Consider the following 21,186-nt stretch of genomic DNA (forward strand, 5'->3'; position numbering starts at 1 on the left):
CTACACAAGCAGCCAACATCTGTTTTTCTATAAGAATATTCATAATCAATAACAATATGTAGACATGTTATTCCAAATTTCATCTTTTTATGGTGTCTGACTTTGGGGTTTTTCCTGTACTTTGGTTTAAATACTGGATATTTGTCCAGTTATGATTTGTAACCAACTATTACTTTGTATTCACTTTTTCAATGAAGTGAGACATGTTCAATAAAAGCAGCTTAAATATGCACTTTGTGGTGTGAATGGAGGTTTAACAATCACGGAAAACACCATTTGAAACCATCTCCATCTAGATGTAAGTTGTTTTCTAGTTTCAGGGTTATACATTGTAACTATAGTTCTATAAACACATGCAGATTCCTCTAATCATGATAAATTAGTTTGATTATTTTTCTGTGTGGAGCAATCCACTTTGTCATTGTATATGCCAACTGGGTCATGAATCACCTGCTGAGGTTGCATTGCCTCCAGTGTTAACATGGATAAGTGGTCTTGACAAAAATGTTGTGATGCGCTGCCCTGTTCAGGTGGATCATTGGTACATTGGTTTGGGTCATAGTAAAAACCAATCCAGTGTAGCAAAAAGGCGAGAATAGACAAACCATAATGTAAGGGAGATAAAAGCAAATCAAGGAACATTAAACATCTATTAAAATCAGGAAAGGCTCTCTATTAAAAGTATGTTTAAGGAAGGGACGTTAAAGAGATCACCGAGTCAGCTGACCTGATTTTCTTGAGGAGATTGTTGCAGAACCTCAGGAGTCGGACTGCAAATGCTATAGCTAGGAGAGAGGCCATGGGGGGTCTTAAAATCGGCTCCTACGATTCAGTAGGATCTTAAATTCTATGAAAAATTGGGAGCTGGTGGAAAGAGGCTAAAACAGGAGTGATATGATAACGTCCTTTTCTTCTGGTTAAAAGTTCAGCTGCTGAGATTGGTACTATCTGCAATCAATCAATATTTTTTTTTTTTAGGAAAGAGAAAGGGCTATTGCAATAATCTAAACATAATCATCTCTGTGTTTTTTAAAATTATATGATAAAATCACGATGCACAAGTTTTGTGGTTTGTTGCTCAAAACTTAAATTAAATAAAATGCCAAGATTTCTTGCAACAGGCCTGATATGTTCCATTAGAAAACCAGCAGATGGCAGCATTTGCTTTACCATATACCCAATGACAAGGATCTCTGTTTTGTTTGAGTACAACTGAAGAAGATTGTTTCACATTCATTCTATGACATTGGAAAGGCAGTCTTTAGGGCATTCATCATACCAGGGTCTGTGGATCTAATGTAAAGACAACTAATAGAATAGCTAAAACAATGTGGTAAGTTAAAAAAATTACATCACAGCAACACTTACGCCATATCACAGTATTATGATATCCAAAATCTCAGACAATATCTTGTCTCATACAGGCCGGGAGTTCTGGTCCTCTGAAATGATGCAAACGCGGAAGTAATTTAAAACTGCATTCTATCAAAAGGCCACCAGGGGGCGACCGTTTTGGTGTCAAAAGGACTTCCGTCTCTATACAAGTCAATGGAGAATTCACCAACTTCTCACTTGATTTATAACCTCAGTAAACGTTTTCAAAATGTGTTTATGGTCTCAATCGCTAGTTTAAAGCCTTTTCAATGCAGTATGATGTTCATTTGTGAAATTTTGGCCTCCCTGATTTTATATTTGACGATAAAGCAGGGTATGCATTAGGGCGTGGCTACGTCGTGATTGACAGGTTGATTGATTCACAGGTTCAGGAGGGCGCCTCATGCTCCTCCTGATGCCCATATAAGTAGAATCCGTGTTTACTTTTTACCCAGCATGCACCGGAAATTTTCAAGTTGGCGCTGCGCAGATCCGAAACTATTCGCTTCCAAGCAGCAGTCCACAAACCAATGGGTGACGTCACGGATGTTACGTCCATTTTATATACAGTCTATGGTCTCATATCAAGAACATAGTGGAGCTGTTAGCAAATAAAGAACCAGATATTTCCCTCAGGAGTTGGTAGAGAGCAAAAACAGAACTAAAAGAGACTTGGACTTACATTCAGCAGGTGGGCAGAAAAACGACTCCAAATGAATGATACTGTTCAGTAACTGCTGGATGTGATGTGATTTTAACACCTTGTTTCTGCTGCCCCCAAGTGGCCAAAAACAGTTAACACAGGTTTAACTGGTAACTGTTTAATCAAAGGACGCCACCTTTACCTTTCTTCCTTTTGGTAGATGCTGGTTACACTGTATTAGTACTTTATTATTTAATTACCTCATTATTGGAGAACCACTTCTTTGAATTTGTTAGTACCAGGAGGAAGCACCAACCTTTGAACAATTGAATCAATGAATCAGTCTTATAACTGTAAGATCTTGTTCTTGTTCTTGCAACAGATAATACTTAGGAAACTAATTCATTCTCTAAATAAATTATCTTTTAAATTCTTACATTTTTAAATTTTTAATTTGACATCAACCCTTGATCAGAAAGCCATGTTACGCCTTATTGTTGATGTGTTTCGTCGTTGTAGAGGCGTCACCTCAGCAGGTCTAGTGTTCCTGTTCTGAAAGAGTATTTTTACATTGCTTTATTGGTACTTTTACTTAAGTAGACAATCTTAATACCGCCACTACAATCTTAATACTTCCACTTTTGTCATTTAGGAAAAAACAACTGATTGTAAGTTTATCAAAAAAATTATAAGGTAAGTCCCAAACAAGACTGAAAAATGGGTGAAAATAGTTTTTAGTCCTTTTGTATTGAAAAGTGAAAAATCCAAATCAAGTTCAATTTTATAAAATATATATTCATTTTTTTTGTCGTTTGCATTGCTACAAAATTCTCGTTCATCTGTGAGTCTATAAACATGCATTGGCATCATTCAGGATATTAAACACATGCATCCGGTATTTGAGATGTGGAAGGGGTAGGGCTAACCATAAATAAAGATGACGTAGATTTGCTGAAGAGGTGACATTAAGTTTCGAGCACAATGCTCTTCTTCAGAATTGATGAAGAAGAGCATTGCTGCATTGTTTTTGCCAGAGCGCTCGGCATTGGCAGATCTGCTCGTTGGCACATCTGCTCGTTCCAATCAAATGAGAGGGCTGATTGCGGACTCAGTTTCTGCCTCACTACATAAAGAACATGCTGCATTGGCTCTGAATGTTTGCACTGGAAGAAAACAGGAGGAAAATACTGCAGTAGCGACCAGTAACACTTTTACTGTCTTCAATTGTTTTATTGTGTTTATGATTCACGCTTTAATTTTTATTTATGCTGCCTTACTGCCATATGGCTGGTGTGCAGCTAGCTCCTGTTCCCGGTTGGCATACAGCTACCTCCTGTTCCGGTTGGCGAGCAGCCATCCCCTGTTCAGGCTGATGTGCAGCAGCTCCCAGTGCCTCAACTCCTGGCTGTCCAGCTCCCTTTGCCTCTTGGGCTCAGTGCACGGACAAGTACAATAATACAATCAGCAAGCCCTTTATTAGGAACAACTGCAATCTAATGCAAGTCAATGCAACAGCTCTGCTATAAAGTTTCTGTTTTTGCTGACATTGTCCCAAATATGGTGGTAGTTAAACTCTATATAAATACTTTATTTATTGAGGTCATAGGAACACTTTTCAATATATTGCATTGGAATACACCACCACCCACTATAACATGTTGTACTGGATTGCATTAGACTGCACACGCATCCCTAATAAAGTGAGTGTATATTTTATGTTTTTCCAAAAAGTCATTCACAGACAAGCAGACCCTGTATGATATCCTGCTTATTTCGAGGGTTAACAGACAAAAATCCAAATAACAGCAATCTAAATGGACTTATTTGGGAATTGGCAGGGGGGGAAAACTGTGGACCCCAAACTGATGAAATTACTAATTTTTCTGTTATTCAAAAATCATGTTTTTAATCAGTTGGATCCATAATGGTTGACTTAAATTGACCTTATATTTTTTCAAAGAAACTTCGTTCCAAATGCATAGAAATTAAAACAGATTGGATTGTGTTAAAATCCTAGCAGCAGCATTTTGCATTGTTTGTAAATGATCCCAAGAAGATACATAAAGTCTAAAGTCTAAAGTAGTTTAGGGAAATCTGATTGAAAATTGCCTGTTTACCCAGTTTAGATTGTTTAGAATGGCTGTAGATACACCTTGATAAAAGAGAGCATAACAAATGGTAAATATGTATGAATAATAACAAGTGATCAATGGTTCCCTACTCAATCCCTCAGCAGCAATGAATAATAAACCATTTGTTAGCCTGTCACATGCATTATTCCGTCTATAAACATCTCACCCAGTGTTGACTTCTGAGGTTTAAAAAGAAGAAGAAGCTGTTACTAATCTGATGAGGCAAAGCTGTCAGATGGATTTACACTTTGGCTAAAATACCCAAGAAGAGTTTAAGTAATGCATCTAGAAACACACATTTTAAATATACTAAACTCAAACAAACTAAAGTGCCTCCGAATCCACTGTTTACCCAGTGTCAACAAGCAGTTTCTAATCAAATCCGTTTTAGTTTTTTTCAACATCCTTCTCGACAAACACTGTTTTGTTTGTCTTTCGTTTCTTTATCATGTGTGATACCATCTTCATATTGACATTTCCGTGAGGAACACTGCCAGTTCAGTGGTTCGACTGATCTTTACATAGCGATAGTATTTGACTGATGACTGATGACTTGGCAGATATTGGTTAAACTTCTGCCACACCTTGTGTGAGCTGCCTATAAAGAGCGAGCAGCCGAGCACCTGCTGCATCCAGCATCAGAGCATCCAGCATCCAGATTCCCGCATCCAGTATCCTGTTCAACAGGTAAACTTCACCCATCTCCTTATATTTATATTTTTTTTGTTATTTTTTTGTGCTGATTTGGCACTTATATATACCAAACATAATATAAACTATGAACATTTTTCACATTTTGACTCTATTTTCAGTTTGACTGGAAAGGACCGCAATCATGACTCCAGTTGTCCTCTTTGTCGTCCTCCTCTCGCTGACAGCTGTTGCTCTGGTAAGACTAAATATTTTAACACTGAGATTATTATGATGTTACATGTGAAAATCATGCATCTCCAAAAAAATCAACTTTCAGTGAACTAAAATGGGAAAAGGGTTGCTGACTAAGCATTTTTGAGATTGTTCAATCATTTTAAAATTATTTTATAAGCCTTTAATTGTCTAAACACATAAAAGAGAATTTAACTTTTTTTCTTTTTCTTTTAATCAACAAATATATTTGGAGATACCTGGTTTTCACTTAATAGCAGCAGCATCAAAAAGGAAAGGGGTAAAAAAAAAAACATGATCATAAATTGTTCAATCTTGTGTCTCTGTATCTCAGGGTGCAGCTGATGAAGGAGATGATGGAGGTGAGTTGTAGTTATTGAAGTTACATTTCAATATATACACATTTAATAATGCTGGTGCCTGTTTCTGATATTCTGTGTTGCCTTTTTTTTTAAATTTCAGACTCATCTCAGGACGTCTCTGAAGTCATTGCAAGAGCAAATGCTGGCATACGTAAGAGAGATTATTTTATTTTATTTCTTTTGAATGTAAAGATTATGACTTATTTATCAATTGTTTAAATAACTTTAATATCACAGAATAATTATAATGGAAGCTTTTTTTTCTGTGATACTGTATTTTGGGTCTTGGACTGTCGAGATGTGACTTTAGCTCCCAAAACTTGAAAAGGAAATACATTTTGCAACATTTTAATTTTTCTTATATTTTATAGTCAAAAAAAATAATCAAATGAACTAAACAATGGTAGACATATTAATTAATCAGTTGAGCCCTATATAAAAATGTAAAGATCTAGCAGTCATGTAAAACTCAAATTCACCTCCTGCTGTGAATATTTATATGAGTGTCTGTTTGTTTCACAGGAACGAGGCTGATTTATGACGACATTGCCCTAAACAGGAAAAGGAACGCTGTCCCCTGCACTGCTGCAGGCTGCAAATGGCCTAAAAGTGGATACTATGTAACAGTCCCTTACACCATCTCCTATCGATACTGTAAGTGTCAGAAACTTAACCTTTGACCCCTGAAAACCAGTGCAGACAATGTCAGTTTCATTCACTTGCAGTCAGAACTACTGAAGTTCCACTAAAGTGAAAGAGAGACTATTTTATAAAAGCAAAAATCTGCCAGCTCTATTCAGAAATACCATCCAAACATTATAGTATTACATTATATTATTTACTGTCTTAACTTTATGGTAGGATTCACTTGAATAAACAAGTAGAGACTTGAAAATATGCAGAGGTCTTGACATTGGAGTTTTAAAAATACACATTGGTCCCAAGTGGGAGGTTCTTTGCCCAGTTAGTCTGGTGGTGAAACCCTTAAAGTAGTCCGGTTCCACAAAAACAAACAAGCTTTAAAATAACCACAGCTTTGAATTATTTATCTTATAATATGCTCCCTTTGTTTTTTAAGTTTCAAAACCAGTAGCAGCGTAATATTCATGATGCTCAGCGCATATTGTTCTATATTTATAGGAAAAATGGTCGCTTGATATATGGAATACAACTTAACGACTATCTTTGTCTGCACATTTATCTGTATTCCAAACAAATGACTCATGATCATCATCAACAACATTTTACTAAAAAGTGTAGCCCTTAATGGGTGGGCAATAAATAAATAACAACACTTAAATTGGCATATTTCTTATCTCAACATGAAAATGGTTAAGTTTATAGATTCAAGCGTCTGAAAATATCAGCTTCTTTCAAACAGAAATCTATGAACCTGATTAATGAAAGTAAAACAATGTTAGGTGCAGCTGCATGGAAAAAAAATAACTAAATATACATTTACTCATACAAATAAATATATCCATAAATATAATAAATAAAAAATATAACCTTAAATATATCCATAGGATTTAAACCAATTAACTGAGTGTCATTAGCATATTAAGCACACAGAGGGAGCAATTTATAATTTGACGCCACATTTTTACAAAAGTCTGTGTGTACCAACTGAGATAAGAAATATTAAATTAATATTTAAGAATATATAAGAATGATTAAAAAAAAAGATTCATCCTGAAAATATGAGTTGTGATGTTTAAAGGAAGGATATATCTTGTTTAGGGAGATCAATAACTTTGCTTTGTCTCATGCAGCCACATACGAGCGCAACTTAATCATCAGTACTCTGGAGTCCTTCCACAGGTCCACTTGTGTTCGCTTTCGGATGAGGACCTCGAAGCATCGCGATTACCTACACTTCTTCTCTGGAACTGGGTAGGAAAAAATACACACATATATGCACGCATATACTGTATGTTAACATGAAAATAATTAGATCTCAATTTCATGTTTATTTCAAGAGCGGGTTACTGTTTTTTGGTCCCTCTCTTAAGCCAATAAACTACACAAATTAGTTTGACCTGTGCAAGTTGCCTGTGAGTGTAGAAATGGTTTTCTCACCTGCCACGTGTCTTATGTCCTTCCAAGAAAATAGCAGCATCAGTTGTTTCAGCAAATAGCCCTCAGAAATTACATTATCTTAAATTTAAGATGTCCGGCAGTCAAGGGAACTCTCGTCTGTCAATAGCAAAAAGGAAACGAGGTGAGAATTTGTTATAGTCAATCAATCAATCTGTATTTATATAGCACCTTTCATACAGGTTAATGTAGTTCCAAGTGCCTCAAAGTTAGTTGACTGACAAGCTGATAATACGACAGAACAAATAGAAAGGAATAAAGACTAAGAATAAATTGAAAGACAAAAATTGAGACCAATGCACACAAAATAAAATAAGAATATTAAAAATGTTATTTATGTTGTCTTATAAAATAAGTTTAAAAAAAAAAAAAAATTAAAAAGATAAAGTAATCAAATAAATACATAAAATAAGAGAGAACAAACAGAAAAGGTTTATTAAAAGTTAGAGGGGTTGAGTGGTTACAGTGCATAATTGCAGCGTCCCTGGTTCGAATCCGGCCGAGGACCTATGCTACGCCTCTCTCTCTGTCCCTGTTTCCTGTTGGCCTCTCTGCCTCATGAGAGCAAGTACAGACGGTTGATCTCAATGTGCAACCATTCATAAGAATGGAATAGAAAGGCCAGATTAGACTTTACCAAAAAAACATCTAAGAAGCCAGCACAGCTCAGGACCAGCTTTCTTTGGACAGATGTAACTCTGATCAACCTGTAACATAATGGTGGGGAGAAAAAAGGTGGACAAGGCTTGGAATGGCTCATGGTTCAAAGCATATCACATCATCTGTAAAACAAGGTGAAGGCAGTGTGATGGTTGGGCTTGCATGGCTTCTGGTATCAATAGGTCATAGTGTTTATTGATGATGTGACAGAGGACAGATGAATTCTGAGGTGTATAGGGAAATACTGTCTGCTCAGATTCACCCAAATTCAGCCAAGTTGATTGGACGGCAAAGATGGACAATGACCCAAAACATACTATGAAAGCAACCCAGGAGTTTCTTAAAGCAAAGAAGTGGAATATTCTGCAATGGACGAATCAATCACCTGATCTCAACGCCATCAAGCATGCATTTCACTTGCTGAAGACCAAACTTAAGGCAGAGAGACCCACAAACAAACAACAACTGAAGACAGCTGCACTAAAGGCGTGGAAAAGCAGCACAAAGAAGGGAACCCAGCATTTGGTGATGTTCCTGGCTTCCAGACTTTAGGCAGTCAATGCCTGCAAAGGATTCTTGCCAATGGTTTAAAAATGAACATTTTTATTTATGATTATTTAGTTTGCCCAATTACTTTTGAGCCTCTGAAATAAGTGGACTGTGTATAAAAATGCTTGCAATTCCTAACATTTTCAAACCATATTTGTGTCCAACCCCTTGAACTAAAAATGAAAGTCTGCACTTCAATCACATCTTGATTGTTTCATTTCAAATCCATTGTGGTGGTGAGAGCCAAAAAACAAAAACTGGGTCACTGTCCAAATATTTATGACCTAACTGTATGTGTGTGTGTGTGTGTGTGTGTGTGTGTGTGTGTGTGTGTGTGTGTGTGTGTGTGTGTGTGTGTGTGTGTGTGTGTGTGTGTGTGTGTGTGTGTGTGTGTGTGTTTGTCTATCAGGTGCTGGTCCTACCTGGGCCGTCAGGGAGGAAAACAGGATGTCTCCCTGAAGAGAAAAAGCTGTATACGCACAAGCACGGTGCAGCACGAGGTTCTCCATGCTCTCGGCTTCCACCACGAGCAAGTCCGCTCTGACAGAGACGACTACGTCAACATCAACTACAAGAACATCGAGTCAGGTCAGCTCACATAAAACACTTCAACATTGTTTCACACATTATTTTTATGAATACTGAGAAACATGAGAGGTGAGTTTGTAATTTATACTGATTGCATTCATAATATTAGGATGTAACTAGAGTGGGCTGGGCCTTTTTTAATCAAACCCACCAAGGCCCACTGGACAGGAAGGTAGATTCTAAAGTCACACATCAGGGCAGCAGAGAAATATGCACTGAGTATGTGAACACCTGATAACATGAACCAGGTTGCAGTAAAGATTCACTTTTAATGAAGGAAGAAACACGTCAAAATCTAAGATCTGTGTGTCTATATTTTGGTCTGATTTGTCTTTCTGTACAGGAAAGGAATCCAACTTCCAGAAGGTGCAGACCAACAACCTGGGAACTCCCTATGACTTCCAGTCCGTCATGCATTACAGCAGGTGAGTGATTTTGACCATATAGTGTTTTTATGCCATATTGACTTAAATTACTTGGGTGGTTATTTTCTGTTTCTTAACGCAAAGATACAACATTTTATTATACAAACAAGACCAGCTTTGTAAATTAGTCACTGTCACAAAACTGTCTGAATTAGGAGTGCTCAGTTTATAGTTATGTTTTTCTACTGTAAGTAATGCTATTACATTTGAGGGTATAAAATCCAAAAGAGCTAACAAACCAAGTCAACCATGCAGCTTCAGGTAAAATTCTGAGATTCAACAGAAATTAAAAAAATATTAAATGAAAAAATTAGCAGTACCACAATTGTGAGAGGGGGAGCCGGTGTGTGTGTGCTTATGTGTTATACTAAAAATGTGTTTGTGTCCTACAGGTACGCCTTCTCCAAAAATGGGAATCCCACCATCGTTGCCAAGAGCAACCCAAACCTTAACTTCGGACATGCCAGGACGTTGAGCGCCAATGACATTGCCCGTGTCAACAGGCTGTACTGCTGAGTTTTTTAAAAAGGACTCTTCTACCAAGTCATACGGTGAGAACACAGAAAATATACCTCACTACTGATCAGGTTTCAGTGTAACAGCAGCAAAGTAAAATATCTGGTTCAATTATGTTTTTCTATATCCATGTGGTTTAGTCAAATTTAAAGGGGTTAAAGATTAACGTATGAATAATTTGCACACATTCTTTTTTGTGGACCAGGCATACAATTTCTGCTTTTAATCCATTTTGAGAGAATATATTTGTCTAAGTGGTGTAACCATAAAAACTTTGTACCAAATAATTCAACTTGCTTAAAAACACTAAATTCGCAATAAAACACCATATCAACTAGTTTGGCATGCTCTTACATTATAACGTTTATATTAAATAAAGGTAATGGAATACAAATATTCTAAATATTAAATTTAATCTAGGGAATCATGTAAATTAGGAACCATTTCAAGTAATTATTAGTATAAGTCCACTTAAATACACAGTAGGTGGATAATATATTTAATATGTATCATTCTTTTGTGGTTACACTATTTGAAATTTTCAGGAGCATTCAGTCTTACTTTTGGGTAAAAAAATGGTGCAAATGTCATTTCAAATGACATAAAACCAACAAAAACACAAAATGTACATTTTAACAAACCTGATGCTGCTTTTTAATTGTTCATCTTGCAAATCCTTATTTTTCACTGACCCATATACAGTATATACATTTATATCTGAGATGGTTTGTAATAAGATAAATCACAATCTCATATTTTCTCTCCAACTAGAAGCGTAATGACAAAAGGAAAGGGTCGGCTTCCAGTTTCTTCCACTCTCGGCTCGTCATGATTACACCAGCAGCCAACATCTGCTTTGCTATAAGAATATAATCGATAATAATATCTGGACAAATTATTCCAAATGTATTCTTTTTATGGTGTCTGACTTTGGGTTTTTTTCTGTACTTTGGTTTAGATTTGTCCAGTTATTATTTGTAACCAACTATTAATTTGTATTCACTTTTTCAATGAAGTGAGACATGTTCAATAAAAACAATAAAAATAAAGGTGTGATGTCATTTTTCTGTCAAAAGGAGGCAGTACCCCTCCATAATTTTAACAGGAGTGTACATCATACATGTTAGTTTAACCTCAGCTTGTCAGTGTAAGCATTTCATGTCAATTCACTGTTTTAGATAGGACTTCCCACAGACTTGAGTCACACAGTAAAACTAAAGCCAGTTTGATGCTCGGTTTCAGTAGCCATTGCTCAACAAAAAAATTAAGCTTAGAGAAAGTTCAGACAGAGCTTCAAAACATTCAGTCTGGAACAAAGAGATCAAGAAGATGATTCACGCACTGGGAACACTGGCTATTGTCCAGCTTGAGAAAGGAAATCTGATCTTCTATGAAGAAGACCTTAAATAGTGTGGTGTTGACATAAAAGCCACTTCAGTCTTCTCAGGGCTATTCACTCAGTTCTTCACAGATGAGCGTGGGCTGAACCAGGACAGGGCATTCTGCTTTGTCCATCTGAGTGTGCAGGAGTTTCTGGCAGCACTCTATGTCCTTCAGACATCCATCAATACTGGTGTTGATCTACTGAAAAGAAGCTTAGCCTCTAAATCCAAATATTTCTATCAGAGGGCTGTTGACAAGGCTTTACAGAGTCCAAATGGACACCTGCACCTGTATGTCCGCTTCCTTCTGGGCCTTTTAGTGGAGACCAATCAGAGTCTCCTATGAGGCCTGCTGAAAAAGACTGAAAGCTAAACAGAGGTCAAAGAGATGCTAATTCAGCACATCAAGAAGAAGATCAGGGACAATCTCTCAAGAGAGAAGTATCAATCTCTTCCACTGTCTCAATGACTTGAACGACCATTCTCTAGTGGAGGAGATCCAAGAGTACCTGGGATCAGGAAATATCTCTGAAAACAAACTCTCTTCTTCACAGTGGTCAGCGCTCGTCTTCATCTTACTGTCATCACAAAAAGATCTGATGTGTTTGACCTGAACAAATTCTTTGTTTCAGAGGAGGGTCTTCTGAGGCTGCTGCCAGTGGCCAAAGCCTAAAACATCCCTGTAGGTGTACAGATAAGGCTTATGTTAGTCACTAGACTGACCTCTAGTGGCATAAATTGTGTATTGAATCACATCATGTTACTGTAATAGAGCTACTGTGTCACTTTAGAGGAAGGCTGTGATTCTCTGGCTGTAGCTCTGAGCTCCAACTCCTCCCATCTGAGAAAGCTGGACCTGAGCTTCAATCACCCAGGAGACACAGGAATGAAGCTGCTGTCTTCTGGACTCAATGACCCAGAAACTCAATTGACTCAATGATCCAGATACATTATACATTGTGGCTGTTGATTTGTCTGTTCATTGACACTTTTTTACATCTTTCACAGCTTTGACAATCTTGCGAAGCACCAGTTGAAACCATCTCCATCTAGGTGTAAGTTGTTTTCTAGTTTCAGGGTTATACATTGTAACTCTAGTTCTATAAACACATGCAGAGTCCTCTAATCATGCTAAATTAGTTTGATTGTTCTTCTGTCTAGAGCAATGCACTTTGTCATTGTGTATGCCAACTGGGTCATGAATCATCTGCTTTCAGTGAGGTTGCAATGCCAACAGTGTTAACATGGATATGTGGTCTTGACACAATTGTTGTGATTTGCTGCCCTGTTCAGGTGGACCATTGGTTTGGGTCATAGTATAAACCAATTTAATGTAGGAAAAAGGAAAGAATAGATTAACCATAATGTAAAGGAGATAAAGGCAATTTGAGGAATATTTAAAATAAAATAAAATCAGGAAAGCCTCTCCGATAAAAGTAGGTTTTAAGAAGGGACGTTAAAGAGATCACTGAGTCAGCTGACATGATTTCCTCTGGGAGATCGTTGCAGAGCATCAGGACTCTGACTGCAAATGCTCTGTCCCATCTAGTCGTCAGCTGGAATCTTTTATTAAATTCTATAACATACTGGGAGCCAGTGTAAAGAAGCTGAAACAGGAGCGATATGATCACATCTTTTTGTTCTGGTTAAAAGCCTGGCAGCTGAGTTCTGTATAATCTGCAGACGATCAATAGATTTTTGGTTTAGGCAAGTGAAAGGGCTATTGCAATAATCTAAACATGATGAGATAAAAGCACATAATTGTCTCTGTGTCTTTAAAAATGATGATACAAAAAGATGATAAAAACACAATGCACAGGTTTTGTGATGTGTTGCTCAAATTCTCTTGCCAAGATTTCTAGCAAAAGGCCTGATATGTTCCACTAGAAAACCAGCAGATGGCAGCATTTGCTTTGCCATATACCCAATGACAAGGATCTCATATTCTCAACCACATCGTATTCTCAACCATAGCTTATACTATATCAGGTTCCTTGAAGGGGGCATATCATGCTTTTTTGTTATTTGTATGCCAATATGACTTGTAATGTATATGTTAAACATGGTCATTGTCCAAAACCTTAACAACTTTTTTTTTTTTTTTTTTTTTTTGCTGCTTGTGTGTCTTGTTTTTATCTGGTTGTCTTGTTTTTTATTGTCTTAAAAGTACAAATGGAGTGGCACCTGTAATTTCATTATATGTTTAATATAATGACAATAAAGCTTTCTATTCTATTCTATATATTAACATGCTTAAATATTGAAAGTCCTAAAGTTACTTGTACTTGTAATTAAATAAACTGATAAATAGTAATGTGGATATAATGAATAAGTGGGTAAAGGAAAATAATAGAATAGCTAGTTAAGAAAATTACATCACAGCAACACTTATGCCATATCACAGTATTATGATATCCAAAATCTGAGACAATATCTTGTCTCATATCCCAAATATAGTGGAGCTTTTAGCAAATAAAGAACCAGATATTTCCCTCCGGAGTTGGTAGAGAGCAAAAACAGAATTAAAAGAGAATGAATATTGGACTTACATTCAGCAGGTGTAACTGCTGAATGTGGAAATAAGCAACTGTTTGCTGACAAGATCAATATATCAACTAAGAAGTTTATGATATGTGAATGTCATTTTAACACCTTGTTTCTGCTGCCCCCAAGTGGCCAAAACAATCAGTTAACACAGGTTTAACTGGGAACTGTTTAATCAAAGGATGTCAACTTCACATTTCTTCCTTTTGGTAGATGCTGATTAAGCTGTATTAGTACTTTATTATTTGATTACCTCGTTATTGAAGTTGAACCACCTCCTTGAATGTGTTAGTATCAGTAGGAAGCACCAACCCTTAAACAATTGCATCAATTAATCAGTCTTATAACTGTAAGATATTGTTCTTGAGGCTAACGTATTGCAATAGAGAATACAAAGGAAACTAATTTTGCTTCTCTAAAGAAACAATATTTTTAAATTGTAATGTTATTTGACATCAACCCTTGATCAGAAGGCAAGGTAAGGCAAGGCAAGGCAAGGCAAGGCAGCTTTATTTATATAGCGCATATATTTTCATACCCAGGGGAAACTCAATGTGCTTTACATAAAAACAAACATTTAACAGTAAGAATTGGAAACAAAAAACATTAAAACATACAGTTAAAAACTAAAAAAAAACCAATAATAAAAAAATAAATAAAAACAAAGTACAGAAAAATAGAAAAAGAGAAAAATAAAAACTAGACTAGAATAGAGAAAGCCATTGAGAGGCGTCATCTCAGCAGGTCCAGTGTTGCTGTTCTGAAGGAGTATTTAATTTGTAATGCAGTATTTTAACATTGCTGTATTGGTACTTTTACTTAAGTAGACAATCTGAATACTTCTTCCACTATTGCCATTTAGGAAAAACCAACTTACTGTAATTTTATCCAAAAATTGAAAGTTAAGTCCACAACAACACTGAAAAAAATTGAAAATAGGTTTTAGTCCTTTTGTATTGTAAAGTGATCCCAAAATCAAATCAAGTTCAATTCAAGTTTATAAAATATATGTTTTTATTGTCGCTTTGCTACAATGTTTCTTGTTCATCTGTGAGTCCACAAACATGCATTGTCATCAAGTACAGGAAACTAAACATACACATCCTTTTGTTCACCAAAAGGTCATGCACAAAGAAACGTCTGTATGATCTGTATGATGTCCTGTATTTGAGATGTGGAAGGGGTAGGGCTAAATAATGTGTGCTGTCATCTTAATCACAGATGCAGAACTAATTAAAACATGTTTTCCAGCGTCGGCCTCCAAAAGCCCAAACAGAAGTAAAGCATCTTTTTCTGTCAACATGTCATCATTTCAAAATCATGTTTATAAGTTTATTGTCATATAATTTGGCTGTTAAAGAAGTCTCTATCACTGCAAACAAAACTAAGGTTTATATCTTAAAATCTGAAAATATTTGGTGGAACTGCACACAAGCATATATAGAGATGAATGCAGCGAGGTGTGATGTCACCTGTTGGTTGTCAAAACAAATGAGCATAGTCATGATGGGTGGATAATGTAATTATTATCCCACATAATCACATCACAGCCTGTCCTCTCACATTCCAAAATAATTGCAAACCACAATAATGAAGGTGCGCTAAGTGCATAAGAGGACAATATAAGTCAAACACAATAAGCAACAAATACATTAAGCAAGCATGATTAAGTGCATAGTTTCCGAGGTTAGTTTTGTACAAGGCCCTGACAGGCTGGAATATTTTGTCTTTCAGTCAAAGCGAAATATTAAAACACTTGCTGCAAATTATAAAAATGATCTGTCTCCGCTATTGTGTCTCTTAGCTTGTGTTTAAAGGATAAAACTGGAATTATGTAATATTTCATCATCATCAACAATTTCAATGAAAAGACCAAATCCAACAATTAATCTATGTACTAACAAGTGTTGTCTGTGAAGCTACATCCCGATAAAGCCCCAAAAGTTTGTATAAATAATCAGCCATTTTATCACTCACTGTGACAGGTGTCAATTTTTTACCTCAGGATTCAACTTAACACAAACATAATTATGAGGATATTCATAATGTCATGCAGTTGGGACAGTGAAGACAATGGTACATACCATACATTGTTGACTCATTCAACCTGACAATTACTGCTGTAACCGGCCGAGCTGGAAACTTCACTTATGCTGATGAAACCAGAAGCATTTCAGATGTCTTATTGGACGTCAACACAATGAACCCTTCTTCAATGTCTGGTTGAATTGTAAAAGAAAGCTGTTGTAGAGTTTTATTCACATTTGCACCTTCAGAGTATACCCTACCCATGAAATACACACGGGGCTGTTTATGGTGGTTTTGGATTGACGAAGAACCTCATACTATTCACTAGTGTGTTATCATCTTGTGCCAAAAGTTGCCGATTTCTGTGCACAAATCCAGGGCCATGAAGAAATAGTTTTCCCTGTTTGATGTGGAAGAACTTCCCCATCCAACGCCTTTGCAATGCACTTGAAAACTGACTATGAGCCTGATCTTATCACCCAGTATCAGTAATGCTCTGCAGCCACATTTCAACAATCTTGCTGAAACATTGTCAGCAGACATCAAACATTTCTTAAATTCTCACTTTCTGTCTGTCAACTACAAAGTGGCGACTACGGTATTGTATAGATTAGTGAAATAAAATATTGTTGAGTCAGGATTAGGTAAGATACTTGGGTAAGGTTCAGTTAAGATCCTGGTTATGGTTGTATTTGCAGGTCTGTGATAGGCGCGGATAAGGATAAGGATGCAAAACCTCGAAAGTTAGACACACAAGCTTACTGGGGATTCAGACCGATAACCGGTTGTGTTATTGAGGTAGTTGTGAGTAATGAAATATGATCCAGAAAGTCCAATTGGATGCATGTATCTGACTGGTGTTACTGCAAAAATTGAGCCAGGCTGAACTTTTTTGCTGGATGACCCCACATTGTTTTGTCCAAGCGCTCTGCATTGGCACCTCTGCTCGTTCCAATCAAATGAGAGGGCTGCATTTTTTTCATGCAGGGCTAAAGTCAGTCTGATTGTGGCCTGTTCTGCCTCACTACATAAAGAACAATCTGCATTGGCTCTGAATGTTTGCAATGAAAGAAAACAGGACAGTACTGCACCTGTAGTGACCAATAGCACTTTTACTGTCATCAATTGTTTATGTTTCATGGTTTTGTATTTTTTTATGCTGCCTTGCTGCAAAAAAGAATTTCTTCTTGTGAGAGAATAAAGATCTGAAATGAACTGTGACACCTGTCCTGAACCACATGATTGTAAGATTCAGACATTAAACTAACATGTGTTTTGACATTTTATGTTATGGTAAAAAGAAGCAAAATACATAAAAGTTGGTATGTGATTGAGCTCTGTGTGTGCGCATTTAAGACGTGCAATTTGAGGCTTTTTTTGCTCTCTGCATTTCCTCATTATGAGCCAATCTGTGTGATGAAATGTCACAAAAAACCTGAAACACTGGAAACGGCTCCGTTTACAAACACAAGCCAGACGCAACACACGAGGAAGCATGATTCGGAGTTTCTCTGACTCATTCAGTGTTGAACTTGGTTTTTTTATACATTTTTGTGAACACAAGTTCCCAGAGGGACTGTTTAAGAGATCTTAACAAATGAAAGGAACCAATGATGTGTTACTGTTTTTCTTGTTGGAACAGTCTGTCTAAAAAGAAAACAAACTACTCATCCTACATATTAAAGTAAATCCATTTCCTGCTAAAATACTTAATAGCAATGCTTTGTTTGGTGCCTTCTTACTGGAAACAGCCAGTACAAAGATAACAGATAGTGTTTGTGTTGGATGAGAAATAAGTGATGAACTCAAAAACCTTTTTCTCTTTGTGGTATGACAATTGAAGCTTTACAGAAACAAGAGTGACAGCTGCTGCCGGTAAGATTTACGACTGAAGATGTTTATTGTCATCGTTGCACAAGTACAATTGTGTGAATTTTTTTGCCGTGAGGCTCCATTGCAGAAACAATAGATAAATAATGAAATAATAAAATATAACTATAAAAAACAAGAATGTAAAGGAATGTACGTGAGCAGCAGATCAACCTCACGACTGCTGTGTCATCTGCAAACTTCACAATGGTGTTTGTAGCCTTTGTCGCCTCATAATTGCAGGTGTAAAGGAAATATCGGAGAAGAGGTGCAGTTTCCGACTCACATCACCAAGAGGTCGTCTGTCAGAAAGTCTGGGAACCAGTGTTTTGTTCAGCCCCAGATCTTTGAGCTTACTGACAAGCCTGGAGGGCACGATGGTGCGGAATGCTGAGCTTCATCCATCATGTAACTTGCACAGAGTGGGGAAAACAATGTGACCAGGCTGATTTAAGAACATTTCAAAACCCCAATATGACCTAGTTGAAAGCTGGATGAAGACACAGTAACACCCTGCTGTCTGCCTGAGGTACTACAGCCTTTTGCTGATGATGGCCTGGTACTGGTTAGATCCCAGTATATCCAGTGGATCTCCTGTTTCCTGGACTTTAAAAATCACATTTGGTTATGCACGTCATTCACTCATTGATCTGATTCACAGGCTTCTTACTGTCACCACTCCCTCCCTCTTCATCCACTCTACCTCACTCCACCACAGTTAACACAACATCGTCCTATAGCTGTTCTCTGACGGAGCTACTCTGTACTCCATTCAGTGTTTTGAACTTTTATAAATAACAGGGAGGCGGAATAAAGTAGTAGTATTCCCGCATTGAACAGACTGTCTGAGAGCGTCACCGTCACACACACACACACACACACACACACACACAGTGAGTTAGCTGCTCCTCTCCTGTGTGACCGAGACAGCGGTGAAGAGTTGTCTGACTCCATAAATCTACTATACATACCCTTGTTTCATTTCGTTTCTCAAATTGTCACAACGTATTTGAGAGTCATAACGAGGCTTTTTTGGTTTTGTAACATCAGACATTATCTGCAATGTTCCTAGCTGCAGCTCAGTGACAACTGACAACCTGGATGCTGAAACGCTACTGACTTCATGATTGGTAGATAGGTGTTGGGTGGCGCATCAGGCCAAAACACAAAATGACAACATAAACATTACTTGTGGGCTGCCTTCTGGCTGGACTACTACTGTCAGTGATATCAGTGTTTGAAATTAACATGATTCCTTAATGTCTGGTGACATATCAGGGCCATTTTATGATTACTTGGAATATATTTCTAACATACGGCTACTTTAACATTAATCTTCCACTCCCCTGTCATTTATCTCCACAGGTTTCATCATGTGGATTGGGGGTGGGAAACTTTCCTTTAAGTAAGTGTTCCTGGCAACATGCAGCCGAGCCACATTCCCAAGTGACTCCGAGAACAATTTGTCTGTAAAGTTTGTCTTTTTAAAGTGTGAGTTCACTCTCGATGCACAGTTTCTATCATCTTTGCATCAGTAAAATGTGATTCATTTATATATAATTATTAGTAGAGGCCCTATGCCTTTATAACTTAGAAAAATGGGCAATATTTAGATTGAGAGGACTTCATAAAAAACTGTAATTTACAGACAAAGGGTTCCTGACAGAACTGGAAAATACTATAAAAACATACACAGATCAAGATAGATAGATAGATTTGTCAGCAGTGGCCACAGCATGATGACTCAGCAACTATTGAAATAAAACAAAGGAAAATTAATTCTAACATTAGCATGCTTATTTTATCCAGATAGTTTCATAATTCTAATATTAATAAGTATTGACATAGCTGACAAACACTGGCTGCTATTTTCATAATGGTGCTAATACAGTGCCTGGGTCAGCTGCTCATGTTATTGTTATAATAGTCATGCCGACTGGATAAAAGGTATTTGTTCAAAAATATGTTCAACATGTGCAAAGTGGGCCCTTGTGATGGTTTTGCATGTTTTCTTTCATTCCAGTATGGTCCTGTGTGGTTTAAGTTACAGGTGAAGCATGTCATCAATCAGGATAATCTTCCCAGTTGTACGTCAATAACGTATGTGCAATGTACCGATGTTACTGTCACATCCTGTCTGGAGTTTACGTTGTGTTTTAGCTCCTGTTTTATTTTAAAAGGTTTTTCTCTTTGTTATTTTTAGTTCCTGTATTTTCCCGTCTTAGTTGATTCCTCATGTGTTTTGCCTGTGTCTTGTTTGACTCACCTGTGTCCTGTTTGTAATCACCCCCTGTGTATTTGAGCCTTGGTTTTCTGTTCTGTCTTTGTTGGATTCTCTGTTTTAATTTGCCCCAGTTGCCAGCAGCTCCCGGGGCCTCAACTCCTGGCAGTCCAGCTCCCTTTGCCTCTTGGGCTAAGTGTGCAGACAAGTAGCCTCCTGAAGGGTCCTGCCATCACTGTCGTCCTCCTGCTCAGCCTCTACAGTGGTCCTGCCATCGCTGTCGTCCTCCTGCCCAGGATCCAGACAGGTTCCACAGCATTTTTGTTGTTGATCGACCGTCTTCATGGCTGCCTGTGCAGCCCTGTGGACTCGCTGTTTTGTTCTGCTCGGTTTGTTCATTTCAGTTTTACTTTGCCTGCACCCAAGCCTTAAATAAAAAATATATTCTTTAGGCCTGTTTGCAATCTTTGTATTTGGGTCCACCTGCTCTGCTTTCCACCCGTGACAGTTACCAGTTATTCAACATTTTTCACTTTTGTCCAAGATGTACCTCACAAAATTAAAAAAACACACATACACAAGCAATCATTGTCCTTTTCACAAGACAAGTAGACAAGTTACATATCAAAAATGTATCAAAGGAGCTCATAAAATAGTCTCCACTGATCCATTCTGATTTCTTGTGCATGTGTTTGTTAGTCTGAACAACTTTAGGTAATTTTAAGTGCAGCAAGCAACATGCAGCCGAGCCACATTCCCAAGTAAATGAATTTGGCTGTCAAGTTAGCATGTGATTTTGCACTTAGTACGCACTTGAAGTTCATACAACTCCAAGTGGTATGGTGCTGCCCTGAAGCTGCCATTAATATCAGTGCAATAACAAACCTGACGTGAGTGATGTTTTTCATGAC

At 37.3% G+C, this 21,186-nt stretch overlaps 2 protein-coding genes across 2 annotated transcripts in view; one reads left to right on the plus strand and one right to left on the minus strand.

Moving 5' to 3' along the window:
• Positions 1–21,186, minus strand: part of prc1b (protein regulator of cytokinesis 1b) — a 291,205-nt gene that overhangs the window by 130,916 nt on the left and 139,103 nt on the right. The window lies entirely within an intron of this gene.
• On the plus strand, positions 4,985–10,231 carry LOC133995870 (low choriolytic enzyme-like). Its single transcript, XM_062435417.1, has 8 exons — positions 4,985–5,038; positions 5,369–5,396; positions 5,497–5,547; positions 5,919–6,050; positions 7,169–7,289; positions 9,112–9,290; positions 9,634–9,715; positions 10,108–10,231. The coding sequence occupies exons 1-8, from the start codon at positions 4,985–4,987 to the stop codon at positions 10,229–10,231; spliced, it is 771 nt and encodes a 256-aa protein (XP_062291401.1).

Source organism: Scomber scombrus, chromosome 1 (assembly GCF_963691925.1).
Source record: "Scomber scombrus chromosome 1, fScoSco1.1, whole genome shotgun sequence".
NCBI classification, from domain to species: domain Eukaryota; kingdom Metazoa; phylum Chordata; class Actinopteri; order Scombriformes; family Scombridae; genus Scomber; species Scomber scombrus.

Excerpts from the sequence above, each read along its gene's own strand:
- LOC133995870 (XM_062435417.1), top strand. The coding sequence starts at position 4,985 with ATGACTCCAGTTGTCCTCTTTGTCGTCCTCCTCTCGCTGACAGCTGTT. Across the intron at positions 5,039-5,368 it reads CGCTGACAGCTGTTGCTCTG|GGTGCAGCTGATGAAGGAGA; the intron begins GTAAGACTAAAT and ends TCTGTATCTCAG. Across the intron at positions 5,548-5,918 it reads AAGAGCAAATGCTGGCATAC|GAACGAGGCTGATTTATGAC; the intron begins GTAAGAGAGATT and ends TTTGTTTCACAG.